The 13,797-nt window shown below is 43.1% G+C and overlaps 1 protein-coding gene across 6 annotated transcripts in view; it reads right to left on the minus strand.

The window, feature by feature from the left end:
- Window positions 1-13,797, minus strand: part of Pgant9 (polypeptide N-acetylgalactosaminyltransferase 9) — a 170,525-nt gene that overhangs the window by 38,065 nt on the left and 118,663 nt on the right. For all 6 annotated transcript variants that reach the window (XM_022069421.2, XM_087356337.1, XM_087356335.1 and 3 more), the window contains one exon: window positions 4,701-5,281. In XM_022069421.2, the coding sequence (XP_021925113.1) occupies window positions 4,701-5,200 (500 nt within the window). In that variant the 5' untranslated portion in view covers window positions 5,201-5,281. The remainder of the gene's footprint in view (window positions 1-4,700; window positions 5,282-13,797) is intronic.

Below are 13,797 nucleotides of genomic sequence, written 5' to 3' on the forward strand. Positions count from 1 at the left end.
TAGCAGAAATTTCGTCATTAATGTGTCAGCTCATACGAAAGGAAAATTTTGGGGTGGTTTAGTTTTAATCCGACGCTGTTACTGTATAAAGGGGGTAAGTTTAAGAGCAGGAAACACCCTGCCCTACGACATGTCACCATCAATCATAGACGTCATTAGAGCGGCGTGGAGGATTGCGTCCTTAGAGCGTTTCCGAAGGGGCCGCTTTAACGGAAGGCGCTGATTGTGTCTCCTGTTAAGAATAACAACTTCCTCGTGAAAATTAAGTGACTTCTTGAAGGTGGTACGAAGACATCCGCCCTTAATATGAGTGGGACATAGGCTTAAGGGAGTCTTAAAGCTTCCATAACACGATGCGTAAAGAGTGTCTCATCTTCTAATTCAAATCTCGTGGCATGCATAGTTTTCAAAAACGAGATTCTGATTTCGTAACCATGGCAACGAAACAGCTACATCTGTAATGACGCAAATACCACCTACACGGACTAAATACAGATGAGGGCTGTATTAAAATAAATCTTACATTAGTATGATAAAGATAGAGATTGGATTGAACTGGCTCAGAACAGAATTTAATATCGGCATATTTCATAATGGCACTTTTTATCAATTATAATTTTTTATGAGTACTTTAAATGACTAGAGCTCCAAGGATGTAACAGAAATTAATGCCCGTGTAATGGATGCTCTTCATGAACGTGAAATCTCGCTAATATCATGGAGTTATTATTATTTAGTGTTCTGTCTAACGACAGGTCCATATGAACAGGATCCTTCCATCCTTTTCTCGGACTGAGACCTGTTCATATACGTTCTTGGCAGATGATCCAGAAGTGGTTTGCCATTGCCTTCTTGTGTGTGTGAATGGAGTAATTGTTGGGATGCCACGGAGGAAAACTCCTTGTTGCCTAGACCACGGCCTTGCCCAACACAAGTTATAAATTCGGGCATCGAACCCGAGACCCCAGGATTACAAGGCCAGCGTTCTAACCGCTAGATCACCGTGGCTACGCTAATATCATACAAAATGTTAAAATTAATCTTAGGTCATTTTTTTTTTTTTTTTTTTTTTTTTGTATTATGAAACTGATCAAATCTGCTAAATACGGAATCTGCTATTGAAAACTGGAGTTCGTGTAATTGCATACTCAGCTAGGTACACTGTAACGAGGTTTATGACAATAACTAACCATCCCACCACCGAAATTTTCGTCACGTCTGGAATGCAGACACGCCTATTGAAGCCACGTCTAAGAATCTTAACAAAAACACGTGTCGACACGTGAAACTGCGACACGTGGTGAACAAAAGAAGGGCCATGTCAGAATTAAACTCAAACCTGCCGGTCAGAAGCATCAAAATCACCACGAACGCTAAAACACATAATAAATACATTATGCACCATATACAGACCTACATGTTGGTTTTAATGTCAAATTACATGCTCTTCAAATATTAAGCAGAGCACGGCGCTGTTCGACACTGGATCATAAATTAAACTACTGAATATCAACCCATTGCAGCGAAATGTTCTCCGGGGTGCATATGTATTTTTATTTTATTTGCGACCAAACCACTGATTACCATGTGAAACTCTGGTGGTTACATTACGCACAGCTACCCCTCGCTCCAGTATAAAACACACGCTCATCCCCGCCTCGCCCTCCCCACAGCAGGGGGCGCAGATACGTCAGCCCTTATCGGCCGGGAAACAGACCGGCTGCGTGAGGGCAACAGTGGGCTAAGAGCAGCAGAATACCATTAGAACCTCTCGTCAGAATATGGGACGGTCTGAACGGGTAGTATCATGGAGTTATTATTATTTAGTGTTCTGTCCGACGACAGGTCCATATGAACAGGATCCTTCCATCCTTTTCTCGGACTGGGACCTGTTCATATACGTTCTTGGCAGATGATCCAGAAGTGGTTTGCCATTGCCTTCTTCTGTGTGTGAATGGGATGCCACGGAGAAACCGGGGAAGCCCCCGGAGGAAAACTCCGTGTTGCCTAGACCACGGCCTTGCCCAACACAAGTTATAAATTCGGGCACCGCCGGGAATCGAACCCGAGGCCCCCAGGATTACAAGCCTAGCGTTCTAACCGCTAGACCACCGTGGCGGTTATCATGGAGTATAAGAGCCAATGTCCGTCATGATCGTTTGTACGGATTCCACAGCAAAGCTGTTTCAAATCTCTTACGTTTCAAAACACTGAATGCTGACGTAGTGGAATAATTTCTAAGCTCACTTTGTGTCTTATTTTCAGTTCTCATTCCTTCCTCTACTCTTTCTTCCTATTTCTTAATTCTACGCTCTCTTGAAACCACAGTTTCACGTCGTCGGACACTTACGCCCTTCATGCGTGACACTTCTGGAATACGTCTGGATTAAACGGAGACTCGCGTTTAATAACGACCGGGCGGTTATTAAACGCGCGAAAACACTCCGAGGTCGCAGGGCCTTAAGACGGAAACTTTAATTTCGTGTAGTGACCGTGTGCGATGGGAAACTGGGCCCGTGGGTTCGAATCCCACTCGAGGCATGGATGTTTGTCGGCGTCTTTCTGTGTCGCGCTGTCCTGTGTACAGGTAGAGGCTTTGCGACGGGCCGATCCCTCGTCCAAGGAGTCCTACCGAATGTCTAAACATATCAAGGAAACTGTTTTAAAAAAGGGGGGGCCCCCCAATCCTTCACATGACGTCATATTTATGACATAAATAAAATTAGCCGAATTGGTAAATCCTGGTCCAGACAACATCACTTGAAATTAAGGCATAATGGGGAGTTCTATCTGTCATATTTCTTATCCAACGCCTCACAACGGTTTTGAAAGAAATTTCGTAACACGTTACATGAAATCGCGCGAATCTGATTTCTGACCGAATGGGTCCCATATAATCCCCCACATTACCTACCACTAATCCACGCGATAGCCCACGGTACGAGGAACTGACACTCGGAAGACCTAATCATGAGCGGGAGGATATTATTAAAAACTAATCTTAAAAAGTAAGTATGACAAGTACAGGATGGATTGGCCCAAGGCAATTGGCGTGTGGTCGACTCGTGATCACGGCGATAAATCCTTGGGTTCAGTGAAGGGCCGGAAATTTCGTGGGGAACTTCGGCGATCAGCCTTAAGTCATTCGACTATTGAAGAAAGTACCTGTTACTGTGGAAACAGTGCCTTAATCACTCATGCAGTTCCGGCTACTGAATTGTGACTACGGCTCCGGACTTGATCGATGTTCATCATCTGTCCCGTGACGCAGCGAAGCGTGCACTTGTGTGCGTGTGTGTGGGGGGGCTGGATCAACGAAAAAAATTTGTTTTAAAAGTCGAATTAAATGAGAGGTTATTCAAGGAGGAAACAATGTTTGAGGAGCGTAGTTAAATTAGGGGATACAAGACATGCTAAAGGAAAATTTGGTGGTACAACGTCTTTAAAATCTGCCACCATAAAGACGGGGAATGATACGGTAGATAATTTTAAAGGAGAAATCTTTTTTGAAGATGGTGGATGGACGAAAGTGGCTCAGTGTCGTGTCCGATGGCGCGGTTTTACCAGGACGTTCCTTTAATAGAAGTCCTGACCTCCACCCAGACCACTGTTGGTCTGGGTACTTCAACAATACCCTGTGTTTCATCCCCAGGAAATACCCGGGGAGCGAAGATCTAGTATATCTGAATAGAACAGTGCGGGTGGGGCCCCTCTCCGCCTCCGTGATCATTCCTACCGTGTTTCGAACCATCCAATACCGGAGTACAGAATTCCGAACGAAGGACAAAGAATCAGTCCGCGATTCACAGAACCGTGATAAACAAAGAGAATTTAAAATGAGGAGCACAAGCGGGCTCTTCGGTGGTACAGAAATCGCCCGCCTGTCTCCCCCCGAGATGTCAACGAGACGGGTACTGTCAGTAACAAGGACCCGTGATATCCTAGAGACACTCAGAATCTGACGTGCATTTCTCCTGTACTAAACAACATTCCACGACATTAACGCATGTGGGTGACTGAAAATACCATAACCCTTTGAAGCCCTGTGGTAACTATACGCACCACCTGTTTCATCAATAACCCTTCATTTTATATTCATGTGTTTCGTATGATCCTCAGTGTAAACGGGGATTAGTTCCTTAAACAGCGTTAACCAGTCGATCGTCGTAATGGTGAAGTGTTGTGTTTTCTTCGCGGTACGGACTGGATTCTTAAAATGTAATTTAGATGAGTTTCGGGCTTCAACATTAACGCAAAGACCCTACTCCATTTCTTAACCCATCCTGTCTCCTTCTAAATCCCTTGTCCTCACTAAACTTATTCATACCAGAAGGACGAGCGGGCGCTGCCTGGGAACCTTCGTAGCCCACAACCAACTTTATACCCCTCCCCCATTTATAACAGTAGTGCCTATCGCTACTCCCCCCACTTTCTCTCTTCTCTCTCTCTCTTTTTCGGGCTTCAACGGATAACCCCTAGTCCTTACGCACGGGGAAAGACCCCGCTACACATCGGATCGGAGGCTGAGTTGGCCCAAACTCCGGTATGCACGCGGGCTTCCGGTCCTTATCGCCGGTCTCTGAAGTGCGAAAATTACAGGGTCGCGGTGGAAGGTTACATTCGTGGGAAAGTGCAATTATGGGCCAGAACATGAGAGGAGCGACACACAAACAAACAAAGAAAAAATCCATCGTACTCACCACTGATCCCTCGGGTCGGGCAACTTCCGGCGGACTGATATGAGGTCGCTGACGTACTGGTTGAAGGCATTCTTTTGCCAGCCTTCGTCTACTAGCTTCTTCACATCCGCCGACATGTTGGTTGGCAGTACCACTGGTTTACCCATCTCGCCGTACTTCACACTGCTCGAGTCCTCGTCAGGGTCCCTGGGAGGGACCAACACTCCCCCCACCCCCTCCTCAGGACCAGCGTCCACCTCTGGGGCCGCGTTTTGATTACCGGAAGGCACTACCGCCGGGAGTCCCTTTTCAGAACTGGAGTCCGGTATCTTCTTCGACAGCGCAGCGGGATGAGGTAACGCAGGGTCGACGTTCGAGTCACCAGGTCTGACGACGGCGTTACTGTCCGCGGGAGACCCCCGCTGCTCCATGTACAGCAGGAAGGCGACAGTGAACCAGGCGGTGAAAATCAGCAGCACAATCTTCAGGAGGAGGGACCGTCGACGCAGGAGCAGAGCCATCGTCACTCTGGGGCGGCGCGGACGTAAACTAAAACACAGAGTCCGGCTCTGTGCGGGGTCAGCTGCCCATCGTGGTCGGATCTGCAACAGGACGAGCAAGTCGTCATGACTCAAGATACGATACTAAGGATGCCCTGGCAATCGGGGACTCTCGAGGGCCCTGGGTCCCTGGAAAGAGCCGAACTGTCTGCAGAGTGAAGAAGTCGTTACAATAAGAGGAAACGACGGAGTGCGTCGTCTCAGAGACGAGAAAATGGACGCGACACGCGGATTTGGCGCAGCAACGGCACAAGTACGTCCGACTTTCTTTCTTTACTATCTGTGAGCCGTGGGCACTTGTTAAGGCGAGGGCTAAGCAGAGGGGGAGAACACGAAACAGGGGAATTGAAGACAAAATAAGATTTAAAAAGATTCACAGAAAGAACGAGAAATGCAGAGACAGATGATTGAGAAGAAGACAAAGATGGAAAATAACTGTAGAGAGGAGATGAAGGACAAAAGAATAGACGGAAAGAGAGGGTAAGATAAGAAGGAAAGGACAGAGAAATGAAAAGAGAGAATGAATGGTAGAGAATGAGAAGAAGAAACACGCGCCACAGACAAGAACAGATGCTGTGGTCACCCCTGAGTAGTGGGCTAGACGGGAAGAGTTTTGGTTGTCTCGGAAACCGTAAGACTTTATTGTTGAGTGCTTCCTTCCTCAGTCGTCAGAGTGCTCTTACGACATCGTTAAGAACTTCGCCAAGATTAAAGCAGATTACAGCGAAACTGCAATAGGAAAGAGAGTGTGTTGCTTTGTTAAGGGCGTGTTTCCTTCGGACGACACTCTCTGCCTGCGGGCACAGAGTGAAAGATGATGAAGAGGTTGGGCTTTGTAAACCAGCACGATTGAAGAAATAGTGCACAAACGTGTTCACTGTGTTTTGTGTTAGGAAGGCAATGCGACGGAATACAAACAGGAAAAATATATGAGTTCTTACTGTTACAATATAGTTCATATTCCAAAACTTATTTGCATATAAAATAAATAACTCCCAAATTTTATTACATTTATTTACAGAATAATCAAAACAAACATAAGATGCGTAAAACGGGAGGATCAGCGGAACACTTGCTACAATAATGAATATATTGAAAGACATGCATTATAATATAAAATAGTTTTAAAAGACAACACCTGAAGATGATGTATTACATCGAAACATGTTGTGAAGTGAATGAAAGCGCTCTGATGTAACATCCTTATAGTGATGAATGGCGCAAATTTAAATTTTAAATTTTAACATTTAAATTTTAAATTTTAACATCTAAATCAAGTTTTGTGTATTGACCTGAATTTTATTATGTATTTTAATATATAAAAAAGCATAAACCAAAGGAATAAAAAATAAAAGAAGGAATAAAATAATTATATTTATAGAAAATAAATTCCAGTTTGCAGAGACTTGCTGTCTCAGTTATGTGGCATATAAATTCGGATATAAATCATGCATTACAATGAAAGGATTTGAAAGGAGAAGGTCAGGTCATCCCGGAATTTGACTGGGGAAATCCGCAACAAGTATACAAGAGAAAATGAAGCGTCCAAGATGGTTGCCATGGAAACTGAGCTCATTTGTTGTCGGCCAGACAGAGAGTGGCCTTGTTCTTGCATGAATCTGCGAACACTGGCGTCTATCACAAACCCACACATTGTGGTAAAAAGTTTCTCCTGTTGCGTTCCTTTTTCTCCCATTAATTCTGTTTATATAATATTAAGCGCATAAATAAGTTGGTGTTTTCAGCATGTGTAGTACGCTATACTTAGTTTCAGCCCGCTCCGTGAAGGGACTTCGTGAAGAAGTTTGCAGAGAAAGAAACTGCAGACAATGGCCTGGAAACTCCGCAGACAACTTTGGCAATTTATCAACTTGCAGAACGAAGGTGAAACGACGGCACAATATGCTTCACGCCTGGCAGGAGGTCCTTCATACCGAGGTATTCACTCGCATTAACCAAATAATTGCCTGAAATGAGGCGAAGAGCTATAAAGTCCGGGTTTAAAAAAAAAAAGTACTTTAATTCAAACGTTTCAAAACGTATTTAAAGACCGGTGTGCAGTCGAAATAGTTTTGTTAAATAAACTACAAATCAATCACTGATCTACGAATGTTAGACCACTTTAGAGCAGAGTCCTTGAAAAGACGACAGCCACTCAAATAGTTAGAAACTTCCCTGCGGTCTGTGGAACAGGAATTTTCATTACCCTACTCACAAAAGCCTGCGAAATGTTCGTTATCGTGAACCAGTTTAACGCCGTTCTCACAGACAAGCCATGTTACTATAGACCCTCCCACCTTCTAGTAGGTACCCACAAAAATCTTTTTTTTTTCCTTCAGACTAAAAAATTATGTATGCATTTATCGTCTCCTACGTGTGACTTAAACGCGATAAATAGGGAAAAAATTTCCCGAACATATTCCGAGACAATGAGTCTATCGAGACGGAGGTCGAACGAGGACCTCTACATACAGATCCAATCATATAATTTTGCTCGTTTGGGGCAAAATCAATCTAATCGATGACTTTCCAGTGGTTGCACTTATGTTCTGGAGTGTTCGACTGTATGTGACACATGACAGAGGGCCCCCGTGGAGGGGGGAGGAGAAGAGGGGGCTATGGAATATTGTAGTTGAGACCAGGACAAAAGAATCCACTTGCTATGCGCAAAGTGCATTTGACAGAGGGTGGAGACGAAGCGAGCGTTGTCTGGTGAAGATAATTCAATGGCATGAACATATATCAGATACTGGGCCAGTGCCACATTTTAATTGTGTGGTTTCTGACGTCTCCATTTATCACAGTGAGAATACTGAGCCGGTCTGAGGCGGTAACACGAAGCACAGATCAGATATTTAATTACCTCAACATAAATTACTAACTACACAATTCGCCATCCATTATGGTGTGCACCGTCACTAGTCCACGACAACCATCAGCCAACTCTCTTGAACCTAACCCAGAGGTTCACGACATCGAATACAAAACCTGGCAACTGCACATGGGATTCTTAATAATTTAAATCCGCCTTACGTCCACACACACACACAAATCGAGCTTAGATTCATAGGTATGTTATCGTTCCATCGCTTTCTTGGTCTTACATATAGTTTCTTCCCCAGAGCTCTCTGCGCGTGATGCTTGTCTAAGCCCGCCCTATCTACTTCCTCTTGACAGCGCATTGTATAAGAACGAAATTAAAAAGTAACGGGAATAAAGCTGTCCTTGTAATCCTGGGGTCTCGGGTTCGATTCCCGGCGGTGCCCGAATTTATAACTTGTGTTGGGCAAGGCCGTGGTCTAGGCAACACGGAGTTTTCCTCCGTGGCATCCCAACAATTACTCCATTCACACACAGAAGAAGGCAATGGCAAACCACTTCTGGATCATCTGCCAAGAACGTATATGAACAGGTCCCAGTCCGAGAAAAGGATGGAAGGGTCCTGTTCATATGGACCTGTCGTCAGACAGAACACTGAATAATAAAACAAAGTCCGTGAAGTGGCTACACGAGATAGGTTTTAACGCCGGTGAAGAGGCTGATAACATGTGAACGGCCTCCACGCCCCCCTGTACAAAACTGATGTGTAAGATATTGAGTCAGTTTTAATTCTGCAATCAGTATCTGTGAACTGTGTGTTGTCTGTGGGTATCTAGTTGAAAATTGCAAATTACTGTAGCAAAAAGAAAACGGGAAAATATTCTATGCACATCCTGTATATAATCGATGAGCGGTAGCAGGTGCTTCCGGAGATACAGACACACGAATATAGACAATTCATAGCCGGCCGTGTGTTTCAATATTCCAATTGACGTAAAAATTGGATTTAAACTCATTCTGCTTAAGAAACAGAGGGGTCGAGGGGGGGGGGGGGGGGGGGAAGACGAATTCTATCCGTCGTACAGTGAAACATGTTGAATCCCGTTGATCTCACGGGCTCCGCGAACAAAAGACTGCCGAGATGCGACCACAGAAACTGTGTGTGCCCTTGTATATGCAAGGTATGTGCAACGTTTAATACTGCCAAATTCCTCAGTCCTCGCTAGCATTGACATTTGTAAGTGTAGGGAGTGTTCATCAGGGTTCCGAAGTAAAGCTCTCACGACTTGGTGAGCTTCAAGTGTCTATCCGCCCGTACTCGGCTACTGATACAGCGAGAAAAATAAGGCAAAGGTAATAGCCTAACTAAAATATACTCTAAGAGGCATCATTGAAAGGTTAATCTTTTGGGCACTGCCGTATACTCGATTTCGTCATCCATAATAATTCCCGCGATAACATCTTCAAGAATGACGTCAAAGTTGCGTTAAATTTCGGGTTCAATGAAGGCAAGGGATTTCTTGGTCAGAAATACGACTATAAGCTTTTCAAGAAGGACTCACTAACCCTAACAGTATGTGGGCCTATACTGACATCATAAACTACGCTGACGGCAGAGGAACATGCCTCGCTCTTGTCTTCAAACGAAAATATAAACGACGTAGGAAAATTACAATATAAAAATCCTCGGGAATGCAGATGGGAGAAAAATACAACAGAAAAGAGGCGAAGTTAAACAAAGTTCTGATGAATACACGGGCGATTTGTTCTGTGATAAATTAAGGGTAAAATAATTTCATTAAAATGAGGGAACTGGCGTAGATATGTAAATATTGACACAGAGTTCGGGGGGGGGGAGCTCAGACGCTGTTAAGAGTAACAACAGAACCCCTACAGCATCCGGCAGACAACGCCTGTGAAGTAAGGTCGCCGACAAACAAGCTTACATTCCTCACAGCGCCTAGCTCGTTATAGATCGACGTCGATCTCCCTACTTCGAGAAAGCAGCTTATAAATATCGTCACTTCTATTCCTTCACACAACTATTGCACACCCTGTAGAAATCCAGTGTTTTGTTTCTGCAGCGAAAGAAATGATATTCCCTTTGTTCGTCGACTTTTTGTAAGGGACCGGTAAATGAAAGTGTTTTCTCCAGATGCTGCCTGCTGGTACTTCTCCTGAGAAAAGCAACAAATAATTAATATCACCACTTGCTTCGTCTTCCTTCGGGATTTGTCCTGGCTCCATACAACCGTGTTGTCAATCCGTATTCCACGGGCCAACTGTGGGTCGTGACGTGAGAATACATCGGTGTCAGATAACTAATGCCATGGAGTAGTGTCTCTGTTTGAAATGGTGTTGTATGGTGTGTCAGATGTTTTATTTTGAGTGTGGTATGTTGTATTGTTGTGTCTCATTGTATTGTTGTGTGAGTGCATCAGTTCATGACGTTTGTAATACATTACAGTTATTGTCTTATGTCTAGGTGGTATTATTATTATTAATATATATATATATATATTTTAAGTACTTTAGGTTGGATGGTTTTGTAATTTATGAGTTGGTTGACTTTGAGTGGGATGTTTTTTTTTGTGTCTTATTGTTTTTGTTGTGTCCTTTTTATTGTTTTGTTCTGTCTCTGTGTTGATGTATCTTATTGTTTGTTGTGTCTTATTGTTTTTGTTGTGTCATTTTTTGTTGTTGTTTTGTTCTGACTCTGTGTTGATGTATCTCATTGTTGGCTGTGTCTTATTGTTTTTGTTGTGTCCTTTTGTTTATTGTTTTATTCTGTCTCATTGTGTTGTATCTTATTGTAGGTCACTGCCACCGGGTATAAACCCATTTGCAGTCAATAATAAATATATATATATATATATATATATATATATATATATATAAACGCTCTCGCCAAGAATCAAACCACGGACATCCAAATTAATTTTGTATGGGTATATTCCATCGTCTCGTAGCCCCTGTTGTCGGAGTGAACCGCGGTTCTCAGGTGTGGGGGCTTCCTATAAAAGGTTCCCATAATCGCAGTGCGATATATCGTCCCTCATTTGTCTCCTGGAAGTAAGCCATTAACTTCCACTGCAGGAATAGCGAGGCAATCCACTGAACTCATTTAAGAAGATTAACAACAGCTGCATGCATCATTCCTGCGCTACATTTTTAAGATGGTACAGGGTGTTCAAGAATTGTTGCGACAGCGATTTCATCTCACGCGACAGAAATCTTTTTTTATATTTTTGGCCCACGCAGAGGGCTATCTAATAAAATGCCGTTACGAAGACGAATAGATGGGTTGGACATGTAGTTCGAAGAATTATAAATGCGTTAACATTTTCGGTCACAAAAAACTCAAGAAAACCTATTTACAAGACCACAGTGGGACTGCTGAAGTCCCGGGTCCCAATTTGAAATCGTACGACGAGGGAGAAGATAGAACAAGGAAAATTACTCACAAAGTGCGGGGAGGAGATACGGAAAATGACTCAGACCACGAAAAAGACGGAAAAACAGGCAGCAAAATAATTCTCTTTGGCTTGAATCACTTTAGCGTTCCAAAGGACTGGACATAACGCACTACTTAACCATTCATAATTTAATTACACGTGTTTTTATAACCGGACACAAAATCCAGCAAATGCTTCAGTGGTAATAATAATAATAATAATAATAATAATAATAATAATGCTTGGAAATTTATAGTCGATCAGCTGGCAGTCGCATCCCAAATATTTACTTCCGTGTTCCTCCCATTATCGGCCAGATAATTCCAATCCACACACTCAGACCCATTTTAATAATATTCTCCCTTCAATATATACGTCTCCCAAGTGGTATGTTCCATTTCTCACATCTCCCATGCGTGCTACGTGCCCTACCCACTCCATACACCTCGACTGGTAACAAAATAAGGTCCCGATGTCGCGGTTTAGGAAAGCCACTGGTCCCAAAGTCCTGAATTCGGTCCCTGGCCGTGACGATGACTGCCATGACTTAAGTTAATCGTGGCTGTTGTCTGTACCTTCATGAAAATTCTTGGATTTTGCATTAAAATAAGTCACGGCCGCTTCCTTGCACATCATCAGCGATTCAATCGACAATATATGGCCATTGGTTATTTAACGACAATCGTCCAAATGCGTTGCATACAATACCTCGATTAAAATTGAAAAAAAAAACTAATGGTAAACAGGTCATGGATTTGGAATAAAACAGACCGACATAGATTTGCAGTTGATACCTGTCTAGAACGCCACCGCCACATTAGCCCGATAATTTTAAAAAGCGTCGTTAAATAATTAATGAATCTACAAGTACAATCCCGTCCTGAAAGTCGGGTTGAGGCACATAGACAGTTCTGCTTCTGTGTGACTAATTCAAAAGTGACCACTCGCTCCCTGAATAAAGCAGTAACACTCGATTACGCCATGAAACAAAACACTGCCATCATCCGCTTCTGCCAACTATTTCGATCCATAAACACGAAACCCCGCAAATGTTAACATTTATTATGCAAGATTTTTTTGACAATAATTGATTTATGACTAGATCGTTTTCAATATTCCTTCTTATATGCTGCTCCCTGTTGGTGCAACAGTGCGACACAGTTCCGTAGCCATGGAAACGGCTACGCGACCTCACTGTAAATCACATCCGTCCTATACAACACAGAACAATAACGCGTTACTGGACGGGAAGGCATTTGCAAAGAATACGAGAGTCGCATTAGCTCTGTGCTCACAGAGAAAAACTACATTTCGTTAAAATGTTTTTTTATATATAATTTGTATTTTTCAGTAAATAATGATAACGAGGGCGAGTTTGTCAAGGCATCCAACACACATGACAGAAATCCTGAAGGAAAGAGATCATTTAAAAGACCTAAAAGTAGATTAAATAACATCCAAATAGCTCTCAAAACAACTCGGTAGCATGAAGACCGAATTCATCTGGCTGGAGACAGGATCAGGTGACGGTCTTTCGTAAACACGGAAAATGAACACTTGGGCTTCGTAAAACGTGGGAAATATATGACCACCTGAGTGACTATCAGCTTACAAGGAATTATCATATCTACGCATATAGGCAGAAAATCTTAGTAAAACTTGTTAGAAATTGCTAATGAAATGAATTTATTTTACAGTGTTCCCGACGAATTCTGTGACTAATTTAAAATATGAAACGGTGACGCCTTAATTCCTCTTAGGCAGATATCGCTTTGAACTTATCGACGCCAAAAGAGGGTGGGTCATATTAATTATCGACTGTCTCCTGAGACATGTGCCTGTTTTACACCCAGACTACTGCAGCTCGCTGAACGATCAAATTCAATTATTATTCATGTAAAATGCAGAAATATCAGGCAACCCTGGTCGCAAAACAGTGGCAGTTGTGGCAATAATGTCAACACTATGAGAGTACGGATTTCTCAGCTGGCTGACAGTAACCATGTCATGGCGGTTCTCCACACAAACAAACCAACTAAGAAACTAGCTGACTAACCGACAGACTCAGTTATTATCGAACTACAACGACCATCCTGAGCCAGATTCATCCACTTAATTAATAAGAATCCACCGCAATATTATTTTCCCCATCTATTTCCTTGGTCTTGGAAGTGGTCGCTTGTCGAGAGGGCTTCGCTGCCAAATCTCAAATGTCTGAACTTTTCTGAGAGGTGTAATGAAAAATTATCAAGTTCCTCGTGGCTTAATTTACTTCATTCCAAA

Source organism: Zootermopsis nevadensis, unplaced genomic scaffold (genome assembly GCF_977971745.1).
Source record: "Zootermopsis nevadensis isolate Lab colony 2312 unplaced genomic scaffold, Znev_1.0 Znev_ptg000027l, whole genome shotgun sequence".
NCBI classification, from domain to species: domain Eukaryota; kingdom Metazoa; phylum Arthropoda; class Insecta; order Blattodea; family Termopsidae; genus Zootermopsis; species Zootermopsis nevadensis.